Source organism: Miniopterus natalensis, chromosome 12 (assembly GCF_054644295.1).
Source record: "Miniopterus natalensis isolate mMinNat1 chromosome 12, mMinNat1.hap1, whole genome shotgun sequence".
Lineage (NCBI taxonomy): Eukaryota > Metazoa > Chordata > Mammalia > Chiroptera > Miniopteridae > Miniopterus > Miniopterus natalensis.
In genome coordinates this window covers 72,953,860-72,980,263 of record NC_142092.1, presented here as the reverse complement: position 1 = coordinate 72,980,263, position 26,404 = coordinate 72,953,860, and the positions used below count along the sequence as shown (strand labels likewise).

The window sequence follows — 26,404 nt, the reverse complement described above, 5'->3', positions numbered from 1 at the left end:
GGCGCCGCGAGCCGGCCGTTGCTGGGCATGCTCCCCGAGCGCCCCGCACCGACATGGCGGTTGTCTACACTGGGGTGACTTTAATTCTCGGTTTTCGGTCGTAGCCGGCCGGCGCTCATTTCCCCTCAGAGAGCTCTGAGCGCAGGGAAAGGAAGGGTGGGTGCGGGAGTGGAAGGTAAGGGGACCGCAGGCGTCGGGCCGGCTCCTGGCGGGGGGAAGATGGCTGAGGGCGAGCGGCAGCCGCCGGCAGGTAGGGCGCCGGGCCGGGCGGGGGCGCGGGGCGGCGCCTGCGTGGGGGCGGGGAGGGGGTGTGGTGCGGGCTCGGCCGGGGGTCGGGAGATGCGGGGACTCGGGGGGCCGCAGCTGCGGGGCGCGGAGGAGGAGCTGGCGCCGAGGGGCCCTGGGGGAGGGCACGGCCCGGGGCGGCGGCGGGGAGGTGGGGGCCCGGGCCGCCCGAGGGCCGGCGGGCAGCGCCTTGGCCGGAAGGGGAGGCCTCCGCGCCCCGCCGCGCCCCGCAGTCAGCCCGGGTCGGGGGAAGGTGCCGAGGACGGGCTGCTCCTCTGGGAGACCCCGCTCTGGGCGGGGCGCCCCGGGGCCTGGGCCCGCCGGCCCCCGCCCCCCCCGGGAGGCGCCCTCGGGAGTTTGGGGGCTGGGAGTTTGTCGGGAGGCGCTGCGCTTGGCCGTCCGAACCCCTAGTGTAGGAAGGCGGGCTCGCAGGCGGCGGCCTCCCGGGCCTCAGCCCCCGCAGCCTTCCTGCGCGGCGGCCGCCGGCGGGGCAGGTGCCCGAAGGGCCTTCTCGCGGAGACCGGGCACCCGGAGGCCCGGCACCCGGAGGCCCGGCACCCGGAGGGCGGGGGCGCCCGCGCCTCACCCCGCCTTGGAAACGTCCGTGGGCCGAGGGGTTGGCCAAACCCAGCTCGCGCTGGGAAGCATTTGATGTTCCTTCTACCCTCCCCCTACATTTTAGGGTCCCCGGAAGGTGTCAGAAATTTTGGAGCTCAAAAGAGCCCCCCGACCCCAAAAGAGCCCCCGACCCCAAATATAGGTGAACAAAGACCTGGGGCGGTCCCGTGGGGCGCTGGAGACCAGACAGTTACTTCGTTTCGCACAAAACTTGCGAGCGGGCTCCCGGGGAGGCCCTGGTGGTGACGTGGAGGCAGCAGGCACCGAGCTCAGGAAGGCGCCCCTGGGGGGGGGGGGGCCTGGCCTGGGGCAGAGGCGGGGGTCAGCCCTGCGCAGTCAGCCCGCTGGGACCGCCCAGGAGCCCCCCGCGGCCCTTGGAGGCTCCAACTAGGCTCCAACTAGGCTCCAACTAGGCCAGTGCAGGGACCCAAACCCGCGCCTGCAGTGGTGAGAACCTGGGGCCTGGGAGTCGAGACCTGGCTCTGCCCAGCATGTCAGCTCTGTGGGCCTGTTGCCCTGTTTCTCTCTCTCCCTTTTAAATATGTTTTTATTGACTTCAGAGAGAGGGAGGGAGAAGGGGAGAGAGGTGGAAACATTGATGACGAGGGTTATTGATGGGCTGCCTCCTGCACGCCCCCCACTGGGGATGGAGCCCGCAACCCGGGCCTGCGCCCTGACTGGGAATCCAGCTGTGACCTGGTTCATGGTCAATGCTCAGCCCGCCAGCCTCTCCCCACCCGGCTAATTCTGCTGTTTCTTAAAATGGGGCTGCTCCACCTTCACAGAGCTGTGGTGTGGGTTCCACAGGCGGCGCAGGCAGCGTGCGGGAGGTGGCAGTTAAGTGATGTGAGCTGCTGTTACCCTTTTCAAAGGTGGTACAAGAGGAAAACGCGGGCTGGTCCCCCAGATGGTAGATGACACTACATTATACTCTCTGGGGCTTTTAGGAACACCTCTAAAACTCTGGACGTTTCCATCTTACACTGAGGTTTTAGGGGATCCAGCTGTCGGGTGGTCCCTCTGTCAGAGGCAGAATCTTGAGGCTGGAGAGGCTGTGGGTCTGACTCAGTGATCACCGTCCTGAGTTTGAAAGGCTCATTTTCTGATCTGGGATTTTGTGTTCTGGTGGTCAGTGCTGTGTTGTGGTGCTTCCTATAGGGCAGCCTTTCCCCGGGTAGCAGGGCCTGCCTGGGGGTTCTCCTCTCTGTGGAATAACATCGGGAGGGCGGTCCCCTTGCAGGGAACAGCTCTCTCCAACGTATGAAAGGGCTCTGTTCCCAGGGATCACTTGCGATTTGATTATTTGGGATGTGGAACAAACACATTTTCCCATAAACACAGTGTGGTTGGGTTACCAGCCTGACCTACAGAGCTTTTTATTTAGCATCTTACTTAAGACAGCATTTACTAATAGTAGGGGTCTCAAATTTGGGTTCTGGGAACTGGGCTTGCAGAACAGGTGGGAGGAGGAGGAGAGTGTCTGGTCTCTTTCTTGGGCCCTGGTTTGAGTTCTGAATTAGGCAGAGGTTTATTTTGCTGTTATCTAGGATTCTCTATCCTACTCCTTATGTCTCCAGGTCTCCTGGCACTTCTTCCTCGACAACTGATACTTATCTTTCTTGCAGAGAACGGAGCCGCCAGAGGCCAGTGGGTTTGGTTTAACAAGCCAGTACTCTGTCCTGGGAGTGTGTATGTGCTTTACACTAGGGCTTGGGTGCTGGAGTCTTGGTTTAAAAGTGTGTGTGTATTGGGAAGGGGTCTGTTCTATTTATGTTTCCTTTTTCATTTTCGTTGTCAAGATTCTTCGGAGGACACCCCTCCAGCCACTCAGAACTTTATCATTCCAAAAAAGGAGATCCACACGGTTCCGGACATGGGCAAATGGAAGCGTTCTCAGGTACCAGTGGTGTCTACACTGTAGGGTAAGAGCTGGGAGAAGAAACTTGGGCTTTTTCAAAGACACTGGTTTTCTAGGCATGATAGGCTGTGAGCTCCTGGCTCTTCTTGCCCTTGGAGCCACAGCTTTCAGAAGCTAGGGAGGGAGGTGACAGAGGAGATGACTGCCCCTGCCTGTCGGGCAACTTTCCGGGCAACTTTCCGAGATGCTTCAGTGGGAAGATCTCTGGGGGCTGGGCCCTCAGAGTTGTGCTTCTGGTTCTCATGCACCATCACCCCTGGATGCTGTATTGGCTGAGCATGAGTGTCCTGAATGATGGAGTGTGTTACTTTGATTCTTGGTTACAAGTAACAGCAAGTTGAGGAGTCAGTGCGTCAGAGGGAGTGGAGGTTATCGCGTGAAAACCTACGCCAGGGAAGTGGCTGAGTCTACACATAGCTGGAACCAGGCCCTAGAGTACTGTTGGTGTGGACCAGCTCTCTGCTGCTCAGGCCACGTGGTGGGCAGAACACAGCCTCCCAGGCTATGGTCAGGCTGTAGAAAGATGGGCCAAGAAAAAGAAAGCCAATTTCAAATTCCCAGGGAAGGCCTTGGGTCCAGCTCCAGCCAGGTGCCTACATTACACCTGGTCTGGTCACCTGTAGAGAAGGACAGGCTCGGGAGTTCTGGCAAGCTTGCAGGTTTCCCATGAGGAGTCTGTGTGCTTACATTGGTCTAGGTCACAGGTCGGCAGATTAGTGCCTACTTGACTAATCTCCCTCCACCTGTTTTTGTAAATGCAGTTTTATTGGCGCACAGCCACGCTCATTTGTTTACCTGCTGTATGTGCTGCTTTCACCCTACAAGGGCAGAGTTGAGAATATGAACCAGACTGTGTGGCCCGTGTAGCCTAAACTATTTACTGTCTGGCCCATTGCAGATAGTTTGCCAGTCCTGCTCTAGGCACCAACGCTTTTGGGGCAGTGTCAGTCACTTTTTCTCCTGATGTGCATGTTGAACGATACCTGCTAGAGCTTATCAGTGAAGGGCGTGGACCTCTTGTGGCCAGATGGGTGGCTCTGTACTGTGGCCCACAGTGTTTCACTAGGCAGCAGAGTGCAGCAGCCAAGAGCACAGGCTTGGGGGCCAAGGGGCCAGGGCTCAAAGCCCAGGGCTGCCGTCTTCCCTTCTTGTGACTTAGGCAAGTTGTCTACCTGGTCAAGCCTTGGTTTCCTCTGTATGAAATGGGGCAGTTTAGAGTCTTAACTGATGTAAAGCCCATAAGCACCTGGCCCTGTGCTAGGCACACAGTGAGCCTTGCTGACAGCAGGTGTGATTGTTACTGCTGTGATGACGATGATGATGGTGGTGTGGCATTGGTAGAGACTTTGCACAGTCACGTTTATAAGAATGTCCTGAGTTTCAGCCACCAGTAGACCCAGACCCATGTGGGAGCAGGGACTGTGGAGGGTGACGCTGCCCTTTGCTGTTTCTTCTCCTTTATCCCAGTGTGCTTTGCAGGGTAATTGTGGACACTGGCCATAGTCAGACTTGCCCTGGGTTGGAAGAGTTGCTGCAGGTGACCCCTGGGGCCTGCACTGTGACCTCTCATTCCCACTTGCAGCCATCCCATGGGCTGCAGGAGGATCTGCTATAGGAATACCTCTTCTAGGTACTGAGTGGTTGGTTCTCAGGGCCGTCTAAGTCTGGCATCCTTTAGGCTTGGATAAGAAGGAAGGAAGAGAGTGAGGGGCAAAGGGATGAGAAATTAACAAGCCTAAACGGAAGTCACTTGTTCCCAGGAGCTACCTCTCCAGGGCCTGCACCCCAGGGCTGCTGTATCCCTGTGCTGGGTGCAACCTGCAGCCCAGCAGGGAAGAGGTTGCCCAGTTGGAAGCTGGGGGTGGGTGTGCTGGGAGACCTGACCATGGGCAGACAACAGTTTCTTCTCCTGGGAGCAGGGCATCTGCACCTCGGGCAGACAGCCTGGTGAGGAAACACCTGGAAGGTTAGCAGGAGAGGGCCCTTGTTGATTTCCTTGGACCCCTGGTGGCACAGTACAATGGTCGAATACTCGGTGACTCTGCTTTGGAGTTTGGTTGGCTGGGTCCTGCTCCACATCTAATAAGATCTTGGTCTTAGGCGACTTTGGGCAAGTCCCTTCTCCTGAAGCCTTGGTTTCCTCATTTGTAGAATGGGGTCAGTGATAGATAGTGTCTAGCTTGTGGGTAGCTGTGTGAAGAAACTGCTGGTAGCAGAAGTGAGCACACAGTCAATTCTGGCTGGAGGCCCAGGTGTCATTGGCTTGCCTGTGGTGTTAGCTGGAGGGTAGAGGTGGGGTATTTGACATTATCTTTCTCCTGCTCCTGCTACCGGGGTGGGAGCCAGGGACAGTTTGGAGCATCTGGTACCTGGGGGGAGCTGGGGCTGGCTGGGACATAGAGAGAGTAGGGGTCTGACAGCCCTCTCTGCCCCCACCGCCCTCTCTGTTTGGTAGGCGTACGCTGACTACATTGGATTCATCCTCACCCTCAACGAAGGTGTGAAGGGGAAGAAGCTGACCTTCGAGTACAGAGTCTCTGAGGTAGGCCTGGGCAGGGAGCCTGCTGTGCAGGGCCTTCCAGAAACAGCTCCGTGGAGTCATGTGAGCACATTGCCCACAGTAGGGCAGGTGCGGAAAGTCAGATCACCCAAACACGTGCTGTTGACATTTTTGTGTCTGTATTTCTAATTTTTTTTAAAAAAAATCTGTGAATAGAACACTGGGATCAAGGTAAATGTAACATTTTGTAGCCTGCATGTTTGCTAACTGGCATCTTTATGTAAGTTTTTAAATTGAAAGAGATCGCGAAAGAAATAAATGTGCTCACTGAAGAGAGACTGACAGAAGAGTGTATAACGTTAGCACAAAGCTGACCTCTCGCTCTCTCCCACTTGTACCTGACTGCTAACAGTTTGAGGAGTGCCATCCAGACCTGCCCTGTGAGCTCCTCCTCTCCTGCCATGTACATGACTGCCTCGTTGAGCCATGCCTCATTTGTTTAAACAACCCCCTAACTGTACACTTTTAGGTTGCTTTCCTAAACATTGCTGCTCTGAATGTCCTTGCACCTGGACAGGCAGTCTGATTCCTAAGGACTCAGCCCCAGGAGTGGAAATTGAGTTGAAGGGCACCCTGCTAGGTGGGTGCTCTTTGGCTGTGTTTCAGAGACACGCTTGTTTGTGGAGGGAGGGTGAGAGCTGTGGAGAGGCTAATACCCATGGGAAGGTGTGGTCTTGCAAGCTGTTTGCTGTGCTGGATGCCATCGTCCAGGGCTTGGTCCCAGACCTCCAGTGGCCTCTTGGATTCCTGTCCCAGTTGGCCCAGAACCACTTTGACCCTCTTATCTGAGACACCAGGGCCTGAGGAACCTCCCTCAGTACCTTGTCTCACCCAGCCCTCTAACCATAGCCTCGGCCTCTTGAGTAAGGCTGGCCTTGCCCTGGCCCCTCTCCACCTGTCCTGAGGCTCTCAGTGCCCCATTAGCCTCATACTCCTGGACCCTAACTGGTTGCTGGGTGGCCAAGGTCCTCTTCTGTCACTTGTGGGAGCCAGGCCTGTGCTGGGGATTGCCAGTCTTCTCTTGGGAGCTGGCCCACCAGTGACTTCCTGAGTTCCTCTCAGGCCCACCCAGCGCTCTGGGACTTTAGCCCCTGGTGTGGTGGTGGGAGAGAGGGCTCACTCTTCTTTGAGCCTGTGGAAAAGATGCTCTGCTGTGCTCAGTGGGCTGGAGAATGTGGTGGGGAGGCTAATTAAAGGGGAATGTTGTAATTACCCAGCAGATTCTGAGCTACCAGACTCCTCTCGGGGCCCCTTACGTGCCCCTGAGGCTTTTATGTCCACACCAACCAGGTGTTGCCTCAGTGCAGGAGCTGTTCTGGCAGAATAGCAGCGGGTTAAGTGCTTGAGTCCTGGAATCAGGCTGAGTGGGTTTTGATAGCCCTTACTTTTGAGCTGAATGGCCTTGTCCCCTGTGGCCCCTAGGGAGGATCTGCTGAGATCCTCCCACTTGCAGGGTGCTTGCACAGTGCCTGGCCCGTAACATTGTCATTGTTAGCTATTGTTAACCAGCTCTTTTGCAATTCTCATTTCCAGTAGTGTTGTTGCTTTAGCGGGGGCTCTTCCTGAGCTTGGGGTTCATCCCAGCACCGGGGCAGTGGGCTGCTCCTCATTCAGTGCACAGAGGTGACTGGTTTAGTCTCCAGAGGTGTCCCAGATTCTGCCCAAAGCTGGCAGGGGCAGCAGGAGGCACGGCTCACAGCAGATGGCCTTGGCCCACAGATGGGAGCTGTATTGTGCAAAGAGCCGAGGTCTGAGAAGGCCTGAGCGGATTGCTTGCCGATTGCAAAGAAATAACCCAGAGGATTGGCTGCGAAAGATGAGTTTATTAGGACTTCCATGCGCGTCAGGGTTGGCCTGCCAGTGAAGTCCCTGCAACACAGGCTTTGTTAATACGGGGTTATATAGAGTGCAGGAAACAAAGCAGACAGGGTGGATAGCAAGCTTTGTGAGACCAGAATGCCAGCTGTTTACAGTCCGGGCTCGCATCTGGGAGCAGTTTCTTTTAGGCCATTCCTTGACTGAGGAGCTGGCCAGGCTCCAAGTTCCCACAGTACACTTACCGATGGCCTTCTTTATATACCGACAGGGTGGAGTTGGAGCTTGGGAAGGGACCCCTGTTCTCTCATACCACACAGCTGTCTTCTGCTTGGTTTGACTTGGGTTTCCTGATCCTTCTCACTGCTGCCTCCTACCTCAGGAATGGCAGCTGCAGCTGGGGACAGGGCACAGTGGCCTTGGGGGGCTGCTGCCAGACTGCGCACAGCAAAAGGAACAAGCAGGGGTCTCAACCCGTCATTAGAAGGCTGTCCTTCATTTTGAGATTATGTCTGTCCTCTTTGGGGGTTAGAATTTTTGATTTTTGCCAAATAAGATGTTAGTAGATAGGAGGCTTATTTTTTGTTGTTGTTGCTCTGTTTGATTTTTAAAATGAGGGCAAAATTAAAAACTGGAATCCAAAAAGGAAGCGTTGGCCTAGGGAGGAGTGCCGCTCAAAGTATTGGTGTTTCCGGGTTCCAGCCCACAGCTCCCTCTCCTCTTACCTTGTACCTCAATCAGCCAAAGAGTAGAGGCAGCCCCCACTCCCCCCAATTAAAAAATCCTCTGCAGAAAGGGGAGCGAGGAGCCTTTTAATTATTCATGGTGCAGCAGAGCTAGCAGCTGGGGCCTGGCTGCTGTGGGCTGGGAGCACCTTCTTTTGTTTTGTTTTTTTTTAAATATATCTCTATTGATTTCAAAGAGAGGAAGGGAGAGGGAGAGAGAGAAATATCAGTGATGAGAGAGCCATTGATCAGCTGCCTCCTGTATGCCCCCGACTGGGAATCAAGCCCTCAACTCAGGCATGTACCCCGACCCGGAATCGAACCTCAATCTCCTGGATCCTCGGTCGATGCCCAACCTCTGAGCCACACCGGCCGGGCAGAGCACCTTCTTGATCGTCCTCAGCGTATGACCAAGGACAGACAGCCCCGGAGGGGCCTTGGTGGTGCTTCCTGGGGCCAGATTATTGCACCATCCTCCTAAGTCCCAGTTGCTACATGAACTCTGTCCCTGCTATCAGTTCTCCTGGTGACCTGGTTCTTCACAGAGCCAGGCTCTGACAGCACTTTCTGCCGCATTTCAGCAAGGCAGGTTTCTGTCACCTGGCCCTCTGCCTCAGCCATGTACTGAGGGAGCTCTGGCTTCTACAGGTATCTCTCCTACTCCCAGGCCTCGAGCACGAAGAACGGGAGGTGAGGGCCGTTGTCATGTTGCACACTTGACAGGAGGCACTACTTATGTGGACCTAGTGGGGCTGTGCAGTGGGGGCACTGGCTGACGTGTACCCTGAGTTCAAGCCCGTCCCCCCAGTACCTACACAGGTCTTGGGAAGTGTCTCTGCATGGCATACCCGACCGTGCCTTGCCCTCCTTGTCACAGCTTTTCTTGTGGGCTCCACCCACAAAAGTTCCTACCAGGGCCAGGAGACCCTGGAAGCGTCTCCTTAGTCCATTTGTGCCCAGTAAACAGCCATGATCTGCTTCTTGGCAGGGTCCTTTCTCCCAGGGCCACCTGACTTCAGATATCCTCTGCATCATGTGCTCCCTGAGCCTTTGGTTGGCTCCCATTTGGCCCATTTCTGTTGCTGTACTTGGGAGGAGTGCTTTCACACCATCCTCACAGACCTGTGTCTTGGAGTGACAGCCTCACCTCATTTCCTCACTGAGTAACATTTGGTGCTCGTGTTGCCATGGCCTGTGACACCAATTCCACTCCTTAAACCTCGCCTTCTGTGGCAAAGGTGGAGATGAGGGATGGGATCTCGAATACCGGCAGCCCACAAAGCATTTCCCATGTTCATGCCCTGACCAAGCATTTTTGCACAGGACGAGTCGCCATGTTGTGTATCACAGTGGTGTTTGTGGTCGTGAACAATTGAAAATAACCCAAACACTTAACAGGAAGGGCTTCGGTAAATAAATTGTAGTTCACTGTACAAGGGCGTCTTAGTCACTTATTAGAGGCGATGGTAAAATATGTTTATGTGTTGATGTGGAGTGAGGCTCATGGGGAAATAACAGGCTGTGAAGCAGCGTGCGCCCTGTGATCTGTGTTTAGAGTCTGGCGTGTAACCACACACATTACCCTGTGCCAGGCACTGCACTGGGCGTCCCTCATGGGCTGTTATTTAGTCCTCATGACAGCCTCGAGAAGCATTTACCATCATGCCCTTTTTTTTAAATTTTAATTTATTTTATTATTTTATTTTTTTAAATATATCTTTATTGATTTCAGAGAGAGGAAAGGAAAGGGAGAGAGAGAGAGAGACAGACAGACAGAAACATCATTGATGAGAGAGTCATTGATTGGCTGCAGCCCGCAACCCGGGCATGTGCCCTGACTGGGAATCGAACCCTGATCGCCTGGATCCTAGGTTGATGCTCAACCGCTGAGCCACACCCAGCTGTGCAATGCCCTTTTTTAAAAAAAAATAACTTTATTGATTTCAGAGAGGAAGGGAGAGGGAGAGAGAGAGAGAGAGAGAAACATCAATGATGAGAGAGTCATTGATCGTCTGCCTCCTGCACGCCTCCCACTGGGGATCGAGCCCACAACCTGAATTGAACCGTGATCTCCTGGATCCTAGTTCGATGCTCAACTGCTGAGCCATGCTGGCCAGGCCCATCATGCCCATTTTTTAGATGAAGAAATAGGCACAGAGAGTTAAAAGTCACTGGCTCAAAGTCTGTGGCAACTAAATGATGTCTTAGCTGCCTTCAGAATTGTCACCATGATAAGCAACAGAAAACACTAGAAAAAGACGAAATTGAAGAGCATGTTAAAATGTCAATAATGTTCATTTCTGGGCTGCAGGGCCACTGGTCATTTTTGTTTTCTCCCCCTTACACACCTGTTTTCTACGGTGAGGAGGTATTGTGATCTAAATAGGAGGCCCCACTGCTCCTACTGTGGCAGGTTAGGCCTGCAGTTCCTGCTTGTCCAGCAGCTCCTCCAGGCTAGCTAGAGACCCCAGCTGCCCAAGCCACACTTGTCCTTTCAGCCCAGTGCTGGCCCCATTCTGTAAAGCTCACTGTGCTTGCCTGGCCTCTTTTCCATATTCAGGATGGTTGGGAAGAAAGGGGGACAACAGGGAGGATGCCAGTTAGCACCATGCCTTGGGGTAATTGTTCAGCAAGAGTTGAGACTTCCCTCTGTGCCTCCAGGTTGTCATTGTGCCTTGGCTGCCTCTATTCTGCCTCCACAGGCCATTGAGAAACTGGTTGCTCTTCTCAACACTCTGGACAGGTGGATTGATGAGACTCCTCCTATGGACCAGCCCTCTCGATTTGGGAACAAGGCTTACAGGACCTGGTATGCCAAACTTGACCAGGTGAGGCTGCCACAGACAGGCTTGGGGGCTGGGCTAGGGGAGCTTTCAGGCATATCAATTGCCGGGAGTTTGTTAAATGTCAGCTCCGTTTACTCAAAGTACTAATGCATTCAGCCTTCTGGGAATCACATGCGGATGCATAGTGCCCTGCATAGGGCTGTTTAGTAGGTCACTATTTCTATTAGCAACTGACTGAAACATCCTAGGTGTCCATCTGCAGGGGATCCGTTAAATAAACTGGTGTATCCACCGATGAAGCACTGTGTTGCTGTACGAAAGATGAGGAGTCCGATTAGGGAACTCAGGAAGGGACTGCGATACTGGCAGGTTAAAGAGCGGCCAGGCCTATGATGCACATTGCAAGCTGCCTTTTGGTTAGAAAGAGGGAGGAATAAAAGCATATGTGTGTATTGCTCAATTTGCATAGAGAAACATCACTGGAAGGATACACAAAAGGCAAGTAAAGCTGTGGTTTCTTTTTGGGGGCAGGGGAGAGGAGGGTGGATGGGGACAAGGGTGGAGTGGGACTTCTCAATGCATCCCTTTTATAATGTGTTCATTTTTGAATCATACAAAGGCAATACCTGTTCAAAGCAAACAAACAAAATGCAGGATCACAACCCCGTCCTTAGAAAAGCAGTCTATAGGTCCAGAGTGGGGTCTGAGAGTCCAGATTTTCACCAGGTCTCCAGGAGATTCTCATGCCAGGTGTCCACACACTGAGCTTAAAGGAGCTTGGGTTCTAATTTCTCTGGTCCAGTGTTTTCTTTACATGGAGCGAGGGGAGCTCCAAGAAGCGAACACAATGCTGTACTTCTCTAGGAGTAGCCCAGCTGCCTCTGGATTCTAAGATGGCACATGGACTTGAGCTGTTTTTTGCCTTTTAAGAGTTTTATAGAGTCATAACTTAAAGCTGACAAATTATAGCTGTACAGCTTAGTGCATTTTTACCTTTGTACCCACCACCCATATTAAGCTTTAGAACATTCCAGCACTTAAGCTGGACCCTTGTGCCCCCTCCTAGTTGGTATCTCCCCAACTCTTTTGATTTCTGTCCCATAGATAGATTTTACTGTTTTTTGAACTTCATATAAATGGCTTCTTTTACTCAACATTATGTCCATGTGATTCATCCACCTTGTTGTGAATAGCAGCAGGCCTTTTCATTGCCATATAGTATTCCACTGTAGGAACCTAACACAATTTACCCATTCTACTGTTGATGGACATTTCAGTTGTGGGTTGTTTCTACTTTCTGGCTACTGTAAAAATGTTGCTATTAACGTCCTTGCATACGTCTTTTGGTGGACATATGGCACAAACTCCCTTGCTGGGAGTATGAAGAAAGATGACATCTATGGGGATGTGGATGAGTTACCAGATGGGAAAGTTGAATGGCTTCTTTTCAGATCCCTTCTGTCTTGCCCCCAGAACCTTGTCACATGGAGGAAGGGTCAGCAAATAAAAAGCCACCCCAGGGTAGTCTCTGTTGTGTAAGAATAAATGCCCTCCCTTCTCTTCCTTCTGTGGCCAGAGTAGGGAGCCAGGCCGCCTGGCATAGCAGCCTGGGTCCCAGCCAGATGCTGCCCTGGGCGTTTACCTACCAGGATGCTGCATAATCTGCTGTCACCATTTGTGTCTCTTGTGTTATCAGGAAGCAGAAAACTTGGTGGCCACAGTGGTCCCCACCCATCTGGCAGCTGCTGTGCCTGAGGTGGCGGTTTACCTAAAGGAGTCTGTGGGGAACTCCACGCGCATCGACTATGGCACAGGTACCTGCCATTCCCAGCACGCACTTGGCTTCTCTACATCCTTTTCTTGGGCTGCTTCCTCTTTGCTTTCAGGTTGTCTCTGGGGGACCCCTGAGCAAGCAGCCTGTCAGGGCTGCCTGGCTTGGTGCTGCTCCTGCCGCTCTGGTTCCATCCGCCAGGGGGAGCTGGTGCCATATTCCGGCTGCTATCTGAGCAGAGCTGATTCCTGTTCTTTGTAAAAAACGGTCTCTCTGTGAGCTCACTGTCATCACCAAAATGATTTACTGAGCACTTACTATACCTCAAGGCAGTTGCTTACAGGGCCTTGAGAAATGAAAGAGCTCAGTAGCCTCTAGCAGCATGTGGCCACCCTCTCCCTATGCCCCTTGCTCTTAGACATATTCCGTGTTCTTGAGCTGTCAAGGAAATGGAGCATGTGGCACCTTAACAGGAGTGTTCCCTAGGTCAGGAGTGGCTAAGGAGGGTCCTTGCTTTGGTAGGCCCACCTTTCCTTTTTCTTCCACCCCAAAGCAGGCAAATGCAAGTGCTGCTGTCCTCTTGGGCCTTTCCCTTGCCTGGGTTTCAGGATCCTCAGGAGGAGCCCAGGCTACAGAGGCAGGCCTATGAAAGGATCCCCTCGTACCTGGGTCCTGGGAAAGCTTTGTGTCTGATCCCCCTGTTGCTAGGGAGCAGGTTTATCAAGCATTTTGATACTTTGACTAAGACTAATAGGGTAAGACCCAGGAGGAGAGAGTGGCAGGTCAGCAGGGGGTGGGTTTTTCTTCCACTCTCAGTTGCTCTCAGGTGTGCAAGATGGTTACCCCTGAATGGTGATGGCTTGGGTTCTGACTGGTCATGACTGGAAATTGTGCAGGTGAACATAACAATTCACAAGCTCTCCAGGTCCTCGGAGGGACCTTCATGCTGCAAAAGTAAGACAGGAAGTCACAGAAATACTCCTTCACCTCCCTCCAGATGTGTTTCCTGTGACCGTGAACCGTGGAATTGGTCCACAGGCCAACCAGTGTTTTCTAAACTGCTGACCATTCCTGTTTGACATGCCTGGGAAAGGAAGAAGGGTGCCTTTGGACCCTATAATGTGATCATGCTTAGAATGTGACCCTTAGAAGCCTTCAGTGGCTCCCCATTACTCGAGGGTAAAATCTGAGCTTTTTACTACAGCTTTTAAGGCCTCTCTGATCTTAGCCTCGTCACATTACCCTTTCTCCCTTGCTCTCTGCTTTAGCCATACTGGCCTTCCTAGGGCTCTTCAAACATGTGAGATTTTTCCTTGCCTCACGGCCTTTGCACATGCTATTCTTCTGGCTAGAATGCTCCTATTGCTTTCCTCACCCCCATGCCTTGCCAATTCTTACTGCTCTTTCAGATTTCAGAGGAAACAGTGTTTCCCTAGGGAAGCCTTCTTGAGCCCTTATGTCAGGGCCTCCCTGTGACAGTTTGCACCGTGCCCTTCAGAGCTAGAGTCATAGAAGTGGTTGTGTATTTAATGCCTGTCGTAACTGTCAGACATGGACAGGGACTGCCCCCATAGCAGGTGCTCAGTGAATCGGGTGGAATTAGTGAGTTCAGTTTACAAGATAAAACATAAAGGCCTGTTTAAGAAGTTAATAGCCTGGGCCCGTTAAGAGTAGAATTACAGTACAGGTGGTTCTTAGAGGGCCTTGGTTTTTCTGCATAGGGAAGAGACCCTGTTGTCTCCATGCGACCTCCTTCCTTGGAGGGTAGTCAATAGTGATTTAGACACTAGTGAGACCAAGAACGACCCCACTCCTCTTTTTGGAAGACTGTCAACCTTGGCTGTTTTTACTCCCCCAGGACATGAAGCAGCCTTTGCTGCTTTCCTCTGCTGCCTCTGCAAGATTGGGGTGCTCCGGGTGGATGACCAGATAGCTATTGTCTTTAAGGTGTTCAATCGGTGAGTGAGAAGAGGGCAGGAGGGGTGACTGCTGTGGGAGATGGAGCGAGGGGGTCTCTCACCTTGTCACTGTCAGACTGAGGACAATACTAGCAGGCTGTCCAGAGTGCCTGTCGGCTCTCTTGTCCTGTCTTCTTTGAGCTCTGATGCAGACAGGCTGCCTAAGACTACTACTTCCAGCAGGTTCAGATTCAAGTAAAAACTGAGGGAAAAATGTCACATAATGATCGCCAATGCTTCCGTGGTGCTCACCATGTGGAGGCACAGCCAGGCGCTGCGCACACAGCTCACGGTAGGTTTGTCTGAGTGTACTCCGGGATGTTTGCACAGCTACAAAATCCTCAATGGTGCATTTCTCAGAATGTATCCGTCGTTCAGCAGCACATAACTGATTCTCACAGTAACCCTAGGGAGTAGCAACTGTTATTTCCATTTTATAGATGAGGACACTGAGGCAGAGAAATGGGGTCTGTTCACTGAGGTCACACAGCCAGGTGAACCCAGACAGGCTTTGACCTGCGCCCCTCACCACGCAAACCACTGCCCAGGAGCACAGGTGTGTCTCAGTCGCTCGAGCACTGACAGTGCCGTTCTGGGCCCTGCTTCAGCAGTGTCTGATGCAGAAGCGCCAGGGTAACTCGGATGCAGCCACTGACAACACTGGCAAGCGAAGTTAGAGAGCTGAGTCTCCTGCCCAGGAACTTCACATTGTCAGGAGTTGATGATGCTAACTCCCTTTCCCAGGAGGTGTTTTGCCCCTTTCATGGGCTAAAAGGAGGCAGAGTGTGGGAGAAAAATAATAAAGGTACATTATTTTGAGAGTACCGGCTGATCATAAGTTGTGCATGTAGGTCTTCACGGAAACAGAGACCAGTTACACTCTCAGGTGGTTATTTCTGGCCTCTGTGAGCTCCCAGTGGCAGAAGGGTGGAGACTGTCCTTTTGCTTCTGCTATGTCCCCTCTTTTCCCCATCCTCCTGTGTAGGTACCTTGAGGTGATGCGGAAACTCCAGAAAACATACAGGATGGAGCCTGCAGGCAGCCAGGGAGTGTGGGGCCTGGATGACTTCCAGTTTCTGCCTTTCATCTGGGGCAGTTCGCAGCTGATAGGTACTGAAGGGGGCATGTACACCTCCACTCCCCAGAGTGTGTTCTGTGTCCCTCCCCCCCAGCTCTCCTCTATCCGTCCCTCCTCCTCCTCCTCTTCCTGTCCAGACAGTGACATTTTGTAAAGCAGGCATTAGACCGGCTATTGATGGTGACTGCTTGCTGTCGACCTCTGCTGCACACCAGTGTGGCAGGCTGGGGGGTGGAGGTGGGTTCCACCCAGATAATGGAGAATGACGTGGGCTGGAGCAGTGGCCCTCGCCTGGCACATAATAGACTGGGGTGAAATGTGCCCCAGCGCTTGGCAGCAGCTACGGGCTTTATGTTGAAAATCAGGGGCTCTTTGACTCAGTGACCAAGGTCTTCCATTGTCATTATTGAGCTGTGTGCAAGGCGCCCATTGGGGAGCTGCCCCCAGGTGCTGGGAGGGGCCGCTTGCTCTGGGCCCACTCTGGTGGACCCCCTCTTCCCCATGGGTAAGCAGAATTGGGGGGGGTGCGGTGATAACTTCTGTTTCAACGTAGGTTTAACTGCCCACAGAATAACAAGTGACCACTTGTTGAGTAGGCACTCTGCCATGCTCTCTACATGCTTCAGGTAGACCAGCTCCCTGAGTCCTCACTGAGCCTGGGACCGTGCTGACTGCCTTGTGCTCACGACTGTCAGGCAGTACTCAGCAGCCCCACAAGGGAGGTGCTGTTTATCCCGTTGCTCAGACAAGGGAACCGAGCCCATGGCTAGAGAGAAGCAGAACGGAGCTTATTACACTGGGATATACACAGGCACAGGCTGTTTATTGCTCCTGTGAGGTCCAGTGCTTGGCACACAGGCAGCACTGTGGCCCTGGGGGGGGGGGGTGGATTGCATGGGCTGAGGCACCCAGTGGTATGAACGCCTGGTTCTGAACCCCAGGGCTCTTTGCCGTTCCCAGATCACCCGTATCTGGAGCCCAGGCACTTTGTCGATGAGAAGGCCGTAAATGAGAACCACAAGGACTACATGTTCCTGGAGTGCATCCTGTTTATCACTGAGGTGAGGGGAAGGGGAAAGGCCGGTGTCTTTGGACAGAGGAGCCAGAGCTGCTGCCCAGAGATGGCAGGGCTGGCCCCGGAAGGCTGGTAATTGAAAAGGAGGCCCCACTATGCCTCTTTGAAAGGTTGTCAGCTTCTGACCGTCCAGGATCTCCTCTCCTAAATTGGTTTCTCCTTGAGCTGAGGGACTAAGACTGAAGGGTGAGTGGGTGTCAGCATCTTGCAGGCAGGGCCCATTGGTCTGTAGAGCTCCGTGTGCATGTGTGGATGAAGCCATTGCAGGAGTTGGAGAGAGGGGAGTGGATGGCAGGGCAGATTCCTCTGGAAGGGATACATCTCTATCAGGGCCTGAGGACATGGGGCTGGTGAAGTGCCACAGGTGACGAGCAGGCCTGGACCCCAGCCCACCCAGCAGGGGTCATTGAAATAGGTCTCCCACAGTCTAGCCTTGGACTGCTTTGTCAAGATCAGCTTGGGAGCTTGTTAAAATGCACATTCCTGGGCCCCACCTCAACTTCTCAGGTGACTGCACCTGAAAGTCAGGAACCCACTGCTCTCAGGGCCTCTTCCAGAAGGTGGCCTTTCCTTCTTCCTGCCTAGCACCGCCCCCCCCCCCCCCCCCCAACTACCAAAGGCTGCCCTAGCTCTGCTGTCTAGAGAAGGTCTGGCCTCCATTCTCTCCTGATGTCTGCATGCATGTCTACTGGCCCCAGTGTTGTCCCTGGCACACCTGTGGGCCCCTACCTATGGGGGCTGCTGACTTAGCTGCCCATTCTGAGCCCCCTGAAGAGGGGGAGAAGCCTGATTAAGCAGCCGGAGCTCCAGGCTCCTCCTGGTCAGCATTCCACTCAGGCTTCTGCCAAACTCCAGAGGCCAGAGGGGAATGACACATTTTTCCAAGTCAGCAAATGGCCCGGGGACTGACGGCTGGGCAGCCACCACTTTTCTCTCAGAGATCTGCTGCCTTCAGCAGTGTAGCTGGCTCAAGGTCGGAAGGACTCTAGGACAGCCTGGCTCACTGCTGTGAGAGCCAGTCATGTGCTGCTCCCTGCAGAGTGGAGTGCAAGGGTCTGCAGAGCCATGGGGGACCCAGGGGGAGCTGGAGGAGCAGGGAGGGAAAAGGGGTGCACATTCTATGCTGTGGCTTGGCTCATTTGGGGGTAAAAGGCTAACCTGTTTGGCTCCCCCTGGTGGTGGGCCAATCCCCTGAGTCCCTGTCAGTAACTAACAGGAAGGTGGGGCGGGGCCTGGGGAATATGGGAGCAGATTCCAGGTTAAACTGTATTTTTGGTTGGTTGGTTGGTTTTGCTGGTATAAAACCCAAAAGCTTTCCCGAAGTTCGGGACCCAGTTCCTCTGCTGGAGGAAAACCCACAGTGACCACTAGGTGGCGCCAAAGGCACGTTGAACTGGGAGGAGGTTTTGAAAGGTCCAGCTGGGGGAGGCGGCCTGAGCCGAGCGGAGGCCCGGCTTCTCGCTGGCTGCCCCCCCTCGGTGCGCGAGGCCTGGTTCCCACCTCGGGTCTAGGGCTCGGGTGTGTGGTAAGCGTTGGGTGCCAGCAGGGGTGTGCCCAGAGCCGAGGCGACTAGCGAGGGCCGCCTTCGCCCCCCTGGGCTGGCTGCTGACTGCAGCATGGGGGCTGCCCCAGCCCCGGCCCCCACCCCCCACCCACCCGCACCAGCACCCTGCGGCCCCTAGAGGCGGACGAGGGACCACGAGCACTTCTTCGCGCTCTGGCCTGGCAGGGGCGGCGGTCCCCTGGGGGCCTGGGCCGCGAGGGCTGGCGCAGCTGCCGGGGATGGAGCCGGGAAGAGCCCGGGACCTGCCTGGAGCCCGGGCCCCCGGGAGAGGCACCCACCTCGCGCAGCTGCTGCTGCAGGAAATGCAGCCCTGGCGCCTTTAAGAGCCGGCGGCAGGAAAAGAATTCCAGTTTCAATCTGGCTTCTAAATTTGGAGTTTTGGGAAGGGAGGGATCGGGTGTCGGCGGGAGGAAGGCGCTGACAGGAAGGCGCAGCGCTCCCCGCCCCCGCCCGCCGACAGAGGAACCATTTACAAAAGGCCGATTCTCCCGGGAGCGCAGAGGCAGGAACGCGCCTGTGAGTAATTTCCTGCCCAACATGGCTGCTCTGACTCACCGTTCCCCTGGGTCGCCGCGGGCCGGCGGCTCCTGCTGCTCGCTCTCGCTCGCCTCCCTCTGTGGCTACAATGAGCTAATTTTTTTTGTCTTCTCGCCCCCATTCCTGTTTTCCTGTCCCAGAGTTGCAGAGTCTCCTGCTGAAGGACTTAGGGAGACCCTGGGACACTGCAGGCCCGGGGCTGGGGCAGCTCCTCTAGAGAAACAGCGCCTCTGGTTTCTCCGTGGGTGGGGCAGGGCCACTGGGGCTCAGGAGCTCGCGCCTCCCCCTGGCTCTGCCCACAGAGCAGAGAGACCTTGTGGGGCCCCCTCCCATGCCCCTTGTGGGTGAGGCAGAGCCTCTGGTTTCCCAGCGTCCATCTGCTGGCCTTGGCCTGAGCTGCTCTACTGAGCAGGGCCCTGGAGCTGCTGCTGCGGGACGAAGCCAGCAGGGTCCTCCTGAGTGGTGTGCTCAGGGCACCCTGAAAAGAATGAAACTGGTCCCACTGCTCCCGTGTTCCCTGAGCTCAGGGTCTGGAGTGTGCCAGAGAGGGCTGGAGCCTGGCTCTAGTCCCCAGGGCAGAGAGCCTGGGAGGTGGTGGGGAGAGGGGGAGGGTGGAGCCTGCTCTAGTGGGACTGTCGGAACAAAGCTCCATGAAGGCCAGGTCCTGCAGGCTGGGGTGCCCAGTGGCCCTCCTGGTGGGGAGAGCCTAGGTAGAGGAGGGGAATGATTCTGGGTGAACGGACTGTGGGCTCCCGGGTGGGTTTTGTGTCTGTCTAGTGCCTTGGGCTGTGGCCTCACTCCTGGAGTAAGAAGCCTATTGTACTGAATGGGGGTTGAGACAGGCTCTGGGGGACTTGGGGCAGAATGGCAGTTTTGTGAGTTTCCCTTACTGGAGAAGGGGGAAGGCTAAGGGAAGGGGTCCCTGGCAGAGAGCACAGCCAAAGAGCAGGGTGGGGTGGCGGTGGGGTGGTGATGTGCTCCTGGACCTTTATTCTTGTGATGCCCAGGATGCAGAGAGCTTTGGACCCCTCCTTTCTCCCCAGAATAGCTCCCTCAGCCCTGCTTTCGAGCACAGCCTCTTCTGGAACCTTCCACACTCTCAGGGTCCAAGTCTACACGTCCTTGCCAGCTTAACCTCTTTGCTTTTAAAACTTTCTTCTGAAGCCTGGGGCTCAGGGTGCTGAACTCTGTTCCGCCAGCATCAGTGCCACCTATCAGCCAGGGAGGGGGTAGTGCTGAGGGGACCAAACTTGCCTGCTTAATAACCACAAAGGAACATGCTAGCCCTGGCCCCGGCCCTATGTGCTTTGAGGGGCCCACTCATGCATACAAACTCCCTGCCTCAGTGCTGTGGCTCCTGATGTCATGAGAACACAACTGGGCTTGCTGCAGGATTCCTTCCTTCCCTGAGGCCACTTTTGGCCTGAGGAGGGACCAGGAATGGAGCTGCCCCTGCTCCTGCCTGTCCCTTGCTGGTGTGGCTGCCATCCCTTCCCCACTTCCTGCCCAGGTTGTACTGCCTTTCTACGCAGACCTTCCTCCCGAATCTGCTGCAGTCGATGCCTGGGTCTGGTCTTATCCAGCTTGACCATCCTCCAAACTGACCCCTCCCTCGCTCTCCCAGCTCTGCCAGTGGCAGGCGCAGACCAAGTGCACCGTAACAGAGCCCACCCTGTGTGTGGGACTGGGCTGGGGAGAGCCGGGGTGCAGGCTGCTGCTGTTTATCTGAGTGGGTCCCCATGCTGTCAGCACCCTGTGGCTTGGGAGTTGGTGGAAGCTTCACTGGGAGCTTGGGTGGAGATTTTATTTTTCTGAGGCTGTTAGATTTGGTGGGTGGTGGGAATCCGACTTTCCCCCTTTTTTTTGGCTGTGGAAGGAAGAGGTTGACTGGGGGTTATGTTTTCCCAATGGGTTTTCCTCTTGCAGGCCAAGAGGGACCCTGTCTCTGGCACTCAAATGTGCCTGTATGTATGTGTGCACAGATAGGCAGATGATGTGGTCTGTCCCTATCTGTGTGCATGTATATGTCTGTGTATGTGTGCATGCATCTGTGCGTGTGTGTGTATATGCGTGCATGTGTGTGTGCATGCGTCTGTGGGTGCATGTGCATGTATATATGTATGCAGGCTTCACCTTGCCACAGGGGAGCAGGGCATGGGCTCCCAGGTGCCCACCTTTCCTGCTTTGGACTCTATTTTCCAGATGAAGACAGGCCCCTTTGCAGAGCACTCCAACCAGCTGTGGAACATCAGTGCTGTCCCTACCTGGTCCAAAGTGAACCAGGGTCTCATCCGCATGTATAAGGCCGAGGTGAGTGGGGGCTAGCCGGTGCCCTTGGTCCTGGGGCTGCTGTTCCCCACCCCCACTCCACAGTTTTGCTCTGAATCTTGGCCCAGCCCTTCTGACACTTGAGGCCTCAGAATCTCCATCTGTGGGATGGGCTGTCAAAAAAGCCCTGGGCTGAGGCCCCAGCTGCCTATTGGGAACGAAGCGAGGCCCTGCTGCTGAGCGTGGGGGAGGGGAAATCTCCATTCCCACTCAGTCATGGCCAGAGGCCCCTGATAGCTGTTGTCCGTGGGGACCTGAAAATGAAGACATGCTTGGGAAGGGGTTTTATCCTTTGGAGGCATCTTCCAAAGTGGTACTTATCAAACTTTGGTGTTCGGTCACTGGAAAGGTTCAAGTTGGCATTTTTAATGACATTTCAGGTGCCCCCCACCCCCCAACCCAGTCAGTTTCTGGAGCTTCCTGTGCTGGGGCGGGCGGGTGCTGGGCTCCTGAGGGTATCCCCTGCCCTCTCTCCTTGTCCTCCTTTTCCCAGCCAGGGAGGTGGCGTTTTCTCTTGCGAGTAGGGAGGAGATATTTTCTTTGCATCCTGTCCTTTCCACCAGCTCCTTCACATCTCTAGCAGACCAGTCTGGAACTGCTTTACCTTGGCCAGGGAAGGGCCTGGATGTGAAATCCCTCCCTTGGAGCAGTGGTTCCCCAAAGTCCCCTCCTTTCCCCTCAGACTGGGGTCTCAGATATTCACCCTTGGCCATGGTCTGCTGGGGCGGGAGGGAGGTTCCCCGAGTCTGCTGTATACACCCATGGCTTACTCAGATCCCACCAACGAGCCAGCAGGGAGGAAGGGGCTTAGCGGGTGGTGTAGTTTCCTAGTACAAATGTTTCCAGTTGGCCTGGCTCCCTCTGCATGGCCCTGAAGGGGTTAATGGTGCTAGAACTGACCGGGCCTGGCCCTCTCTTTCCCTTCCGCCCCTCCCCCTCCAGTCCTTTTCCTCTGGACTTCACATCCTGTGTTTAGGTTCCAACCCACATACCTCTCTAATCTGAGAGGAGCGTTTGCTGGGACTGCATAGGCTCCTTCTGGCAGCCACCAGCCCTCCACTCTGGCTCTCCTGCCTGGAGAGCACCCGGGTCACTGCCCTCTGGGTGTCCTGTTGTTCCTGACACCCTTCCCCCGCCCCCACCAGTCTCACTGTGGGTGCTGATGGGGAACTCTGTCACCCTGCTGAGCCCTCCCCGCTGCTGGGGGCTGTGTGCATTGTGGGAGGAGCTAAGTGTCCCCCCCCCCCCCCCCATCACTGGCAGGACTCCAGTGTCTTTCCTTTTTGAGGTCTTGACTGCTGCCCTTCCTGCAGGCACTTACTTGAGTGACTAAACTTACCTTGCCCTGGGCCCTTAAGGGCAGAACAGGAGACCCTGCCCCCTCTGCACCTGCTCCTTCCGGAGGCAAATGGCCTCTGTTGACAGAGGGTGAGGAAGGAGCAAATTAAGACTCAGGTGGTGATAGTGTAGTGAGGACAGTCACGTGTGACAGTTGTCAGTGTTTCTGTGGATGTTGAAGCCGGACCGGGACTAACACTACCTGCAGCTCAGGACCAGATAGAGGGAGCGCGAGCAGAAACAAAGCTCCCGCCTGGAAACGGGAAATTCCAGCTCTGGGCATGCGCAGGCGCAGTGTGAGCTGCAGCTTTGCCAGGCCGGGTGGTGGCCAGGCTTTGTGGGAACTCGGCAACCTTAGGAACACCAGGTCTCTGTAGTGGTCGGCACTGCAGCAGGTGGCCCTCAGTCTCTGGTCCCTGAGTCTGTGGGATCCCATGCCCCCTGCCCAGAGGTCCAAGGCAAGGACTTGCTTTTCCAGACCATTTCTCTGTGCGGGGAAGCCCACCGGCCTTGACGCCTGGAAGGGTTGGCAGGGCCAGTGCTGCCAGCCAGAGTTGGCTACTGAAGAAGGTTTTGCCTGTGAGCTGTCTCAGAGGCCCCGCATAGGTGGCTTCACGATTTGGAACCAGCTACCCCATCTCTACACTGCCTGTCTCCCCACCTTTCTGAACTGAAGAACCCAGTGCTCTCATGGCCCCGTGGGTGATGGGGCCTGTCTCCTGTGTGCGTCTCCCTTCCACACAGAGCCTCTGCGCCCTCTTGAGGTACCAGGCCCAGCAGGCCCCCCAGGCCTGAGCCTCCAGCCAGAAGATCTGTCCAGGGACAGCCTGAAGTGTTGCTTTGCCTGGTACATGGGTGGGGCCCGGGGCCAGTTAGCTGATAGAAAGGCCCGACCAAAAGGACCAGAGGTTCCCTTTCTCTGTCACCCTGGAGCTTTCTTTGCTTCAAGCAGCCTCTTGCCTTAGCCCAGCCCCTCGCCTTTCCTGAGGCCTGGGGCAGCTTGTTCAGGGTCCCTGAGGGCAGAATGGAGAGAACTCTGCCCCGCCCCCTCCCCAAGCCTCGGGCCTTTGCAGCTAGAAGCCGGTTGACTTTTGACCCTTTCTGGAATTCCAGGGCCCTGCCCCCCCCTTTACAAACTCCCACCACTTCCTCCACGACTTAAGCCCAATGGCAGCTGCCTTTGCCTCTGGCCTAGATCTGCTGCTCCGCCCCCAGGGACCACCCCCAGCTGCTCCCCACTTTCTCTGCCCCAGGCCTTGGAGCCTGGATGTGGCCTGGAGTTCTGCTCCCCCACTGAGCTTGGTTCCCGGTCCTCCTTCCACTGCACAAAAACCTGTCCTTTTTCCTGCTCACCTCCCGGCCTCCCCTCAGTCCTTGTGGACCACCCCACCCTGACTCGCAGGCTGGCTGAGACCTCCGTGTTTCTGCAGCTGGTTGTTGGGTGGGGGAACCTGGGCCAGTCCTGGCCTGCCTTTTTCCCTCCAAGTTAGGATGTTGAGACCACAGTCACAGAATGGGGCTCACACTCCCTCTGAGGCCATATGTTTTGTTCCACTCCAGCCAAAAGGTGCCCAACACCTTCTGGTGGTTTCTGTGAGAGGAGGCAGATCCTCAGATGCCTGTGAGAGTTAGCTCAGGACCAGGGCCTGTGTGCAGGGAGGCTGGAGCTGGGCCCCTCGGCTCCCTGGCCCTGTGGTTCTGAAGCAGTGCCCTACCCCAGCCAGAGGGCAGAGGCGTGCAGGCCTGGGTCTGGCTGCCTGTGGACCAGGCCAGCTTCAGCGATAGGTTGTTCTATCTCTGTCTCTCCATCTCCTCTCTTTTGCCAGAGCTCTGGGGCTGAGGCCCCCTGGGCTGGGTTTGGGGAGTAGGGCCATCCCCTTGCCCAGTGCTCTTGCTCCCTGCCCCACACGGAGCTGCTGGGAATTGCCCTGGGGGTGAGGGACTGTCAGCTGGTTCTTATTGTCTTTCTTTGAAGTGTCAAGATGCCTTTTTCAGTTCAAGGAACTGAAAAGTGGAGAAAGTGGGTCTTGGACCCTTCTTAGGCTTGGGTTCCAGTGTCCCCACACCTCTTGTCCCAGGATGGGACCTGGGCTAGGGGTCCCTCAAAGATCTGGAGAGTTCTTTTTGCCTCTGGTTCCCCTCTGGGCCAAGTGAAGTCCCTCAGCTGCCTCTCTTCTTGGCTTCTGGTTTGCAGAGTTGAGCTGCCTCCCCCCCCCCCCCCACTATTTGGTGGGTCTGATAGTCTTGGAGTAGGGGGTCTTTGGGTGGGAGGGGGTGGTCAGGAAATGGCAGGAAGCCTTGCCCTTCCTCAAAGGCGGGGAGGGGGGGGCTGCTCTGAGACTGGACCACGTCCTGAGCCTTGGATGAACATCTTTTGAACTGAGCTGGTCCGAGGGGTCCCTCGGAGGCCTGAGCAGGCCTTGGCAGGGGCGCCGTGCCGCCCTCACCTTTCTGCTCTTCCCCTCCTTCCTCACAGTGCCTGGAGAAGTTCCCCGTGATCCAGCACTTCAAGTTCGGGAGCCTGCTGCCCATCCATCCTGTCTCATTGTGCTAGGAGGGGCTGAGCAGCCAGAGCCGCCCAGGCCGAAGTTCGTGTGTCTGCCCTCCCTGACCCTAGCTATGGCCCCCTCCCGCCCCCTTCCTCTGTTCTTTCTGTTTGACGAGAGGCTGTTGACTGGGGTGGGTGGTGAGCGAGGGGTCTAGGAAGGCTCAGGGCCTAAGGCTTAAGGACCCAAGTTGGGAGAAGTGACCAGAGTGTGGCCAGTTTCCTGACTTCCACCGGGTGTACGTCAGTGAGGGGTGAGACAGGGTCCTGGGCCCCGCCCCCTGACCTTCCTCTCCTCCCTCCGTCTAGGCCTGTTTTGAGACCCAGGCTGTTCTGTGCCACTGGGGAGGGGAGGTATTTTGCTGATTTTGTTGCTTTCTCGGGGTTGGAGCAGTTGCTCCCCACAGGTGGGTCAATTTCAGTTTCCCAAGCCGTGTTTGGGTGGGTGTCCGGATGTTCTGAGGGCTGGAGGCGGAGGCTGGCGGCCAGCTTTGGGTGGTGTGGGGCAGGGAGAATCGGCTGTTCTGGCCTGTGACCCTCCCAGCTCCCCTCACGGCTGCCCCTGGGCCTTCGAGTACCTGTGTTCAGTGCCTCATCCTGGCTTTTCTGTTCTCTGGCCCTTGGCTTTGCTGGGTCTTCTGCTATAGCCACACCTGTCCTCCCCCAAGAGTAGCCTCTGAAAGTTGCCCTTTGGGTAGGTGCTGGGCTCCTGGGAGGGGCCCCACAGGGCCTGCTCAGGGCTCATTGGGTAAGGCCTGCCTTTCCAAAGCTTCCTTGGGCCCGGAGGGGTTGGCAGAGACTGGGGTGGGGCCTTGGGCCGGTTGTGGCTGGGAAGAGCGTGGATTCCTCTCCGTGCATTCTCACGGCCACTTGTTTCCTCCTCATGGCCGCTTGTTTTTCCGAGTCCCGTGGCCCTGCTTCCCGCCCCTGTGGAAGGTGGGTGAATGGGCTGCAGGAGGGCTCAGAAAGCCCACGCCTTTGTCCTCTCACCTGCCTGAACTCCCCGGTTGGCGTCCAGGATGAGGTGGTGGCCCCCAAGCCCAGGCCTTGGCTCTGAGGATGGGCGGGCCCCCCCAGCGGGGAGGGCCACTGGTAGCAGCATGTCAGCTCCAGAGTTTTCTTCTAAGGTTGCTCCTGGGCCTGACTCGAATACTCTTCCTGCCCAAGCCCAGGCATGCCCTCCTTGTATCTGGGTCCACATGCCCTTTGGGAAAGGGGAGCACATGAGAAGCACAATTCAGGGGTTTGACCCTTGGATCTAGGCCGATGGCCAGGGCAGAGGCTGGGATAGGAGACACTAGAGTCACAGAAATAATTTTCCGAGGAGAGGCTCCGTCAGCACCTGCCTCCCTCCCAGGGTCCAGACCACCACCTTTCTGGCTTCTCCTCCCAGGGCCCCCAGGGCCCTCCCAGCCCCTTTGCGCCTTCACTGCTGTTCAGATTAAAGCCTCTGTTTTGCACCTGTCACTTGTGTCTTATTTTTTTTAAATATGTTTTTATTGA

The 26,404-nt window shown here is 55.6% G+C and overlaps 1 protein-coding gene across 2 annotated transcripts; it reads left to right on the top strand.

The window, feature by feature from the left end:
- Positions 1-3: 3 nt before the first annotated feature.
- Positions 4-26,404, top strand: PTPA (protein phosphatase 2 phosphatase activator). 2 transcript variants are annotated; one of them, XM_087823034.1, is made up of 10 exons: positions 4-250; positions 2,703-2,800; positions 5,277-5,363; positions 10,624-10,749; positions 12,404-12,521; positions 14,337-14,436; positions 15,422-15,546; positions 16,475-16,575; positions 20,893-21,000; positions 24,833-26,404. In XM_087823034.1, the coding sequence occupies exons 1-10, from the start codon at positions 220-222 to the stop codon at positions 24,908-24,910; spliced, it is 972 nt and encodes a 323-aa protein (XP_087679160.1). In that variant the 5' UTR covers positions 4-219; the 3' UTR covers positions 24,911-26,404. The 2 variants fall into 2 exon arrangements, with proteins under 2 accessions (XP_087679160.1, XP_016052120.1); XM_016196634.2 differs by lacking the exon at positions 4-250 and adding an exon at positions 2,514-2,592 and having other exon boundaries at positions 24,833-26,386.

Bases quoted from the DNA above. Each gene is read 5' to 3' on its own strand.
- PTPA (XM_087823034.1), top strand. From the start codon at position 220: ATGGCTGAGGGCGAGCGGCAGCCGCCGGCAG. The intron at 12,522-14,336 runs GTACCTGCCATT...TTACTCCCCCAG, and splicing joins GCGCATCGACTATGGCACAG to GACATGAAGCAGCCTTTGCT. The intron at 14,437-15,421 runs GTGAGTGAGAAG...CCTCCTGTGTAG, and splicing joins GTCTTTAAGGTGTTCAATCG to GTACCTTGAGGTGATGCGGA.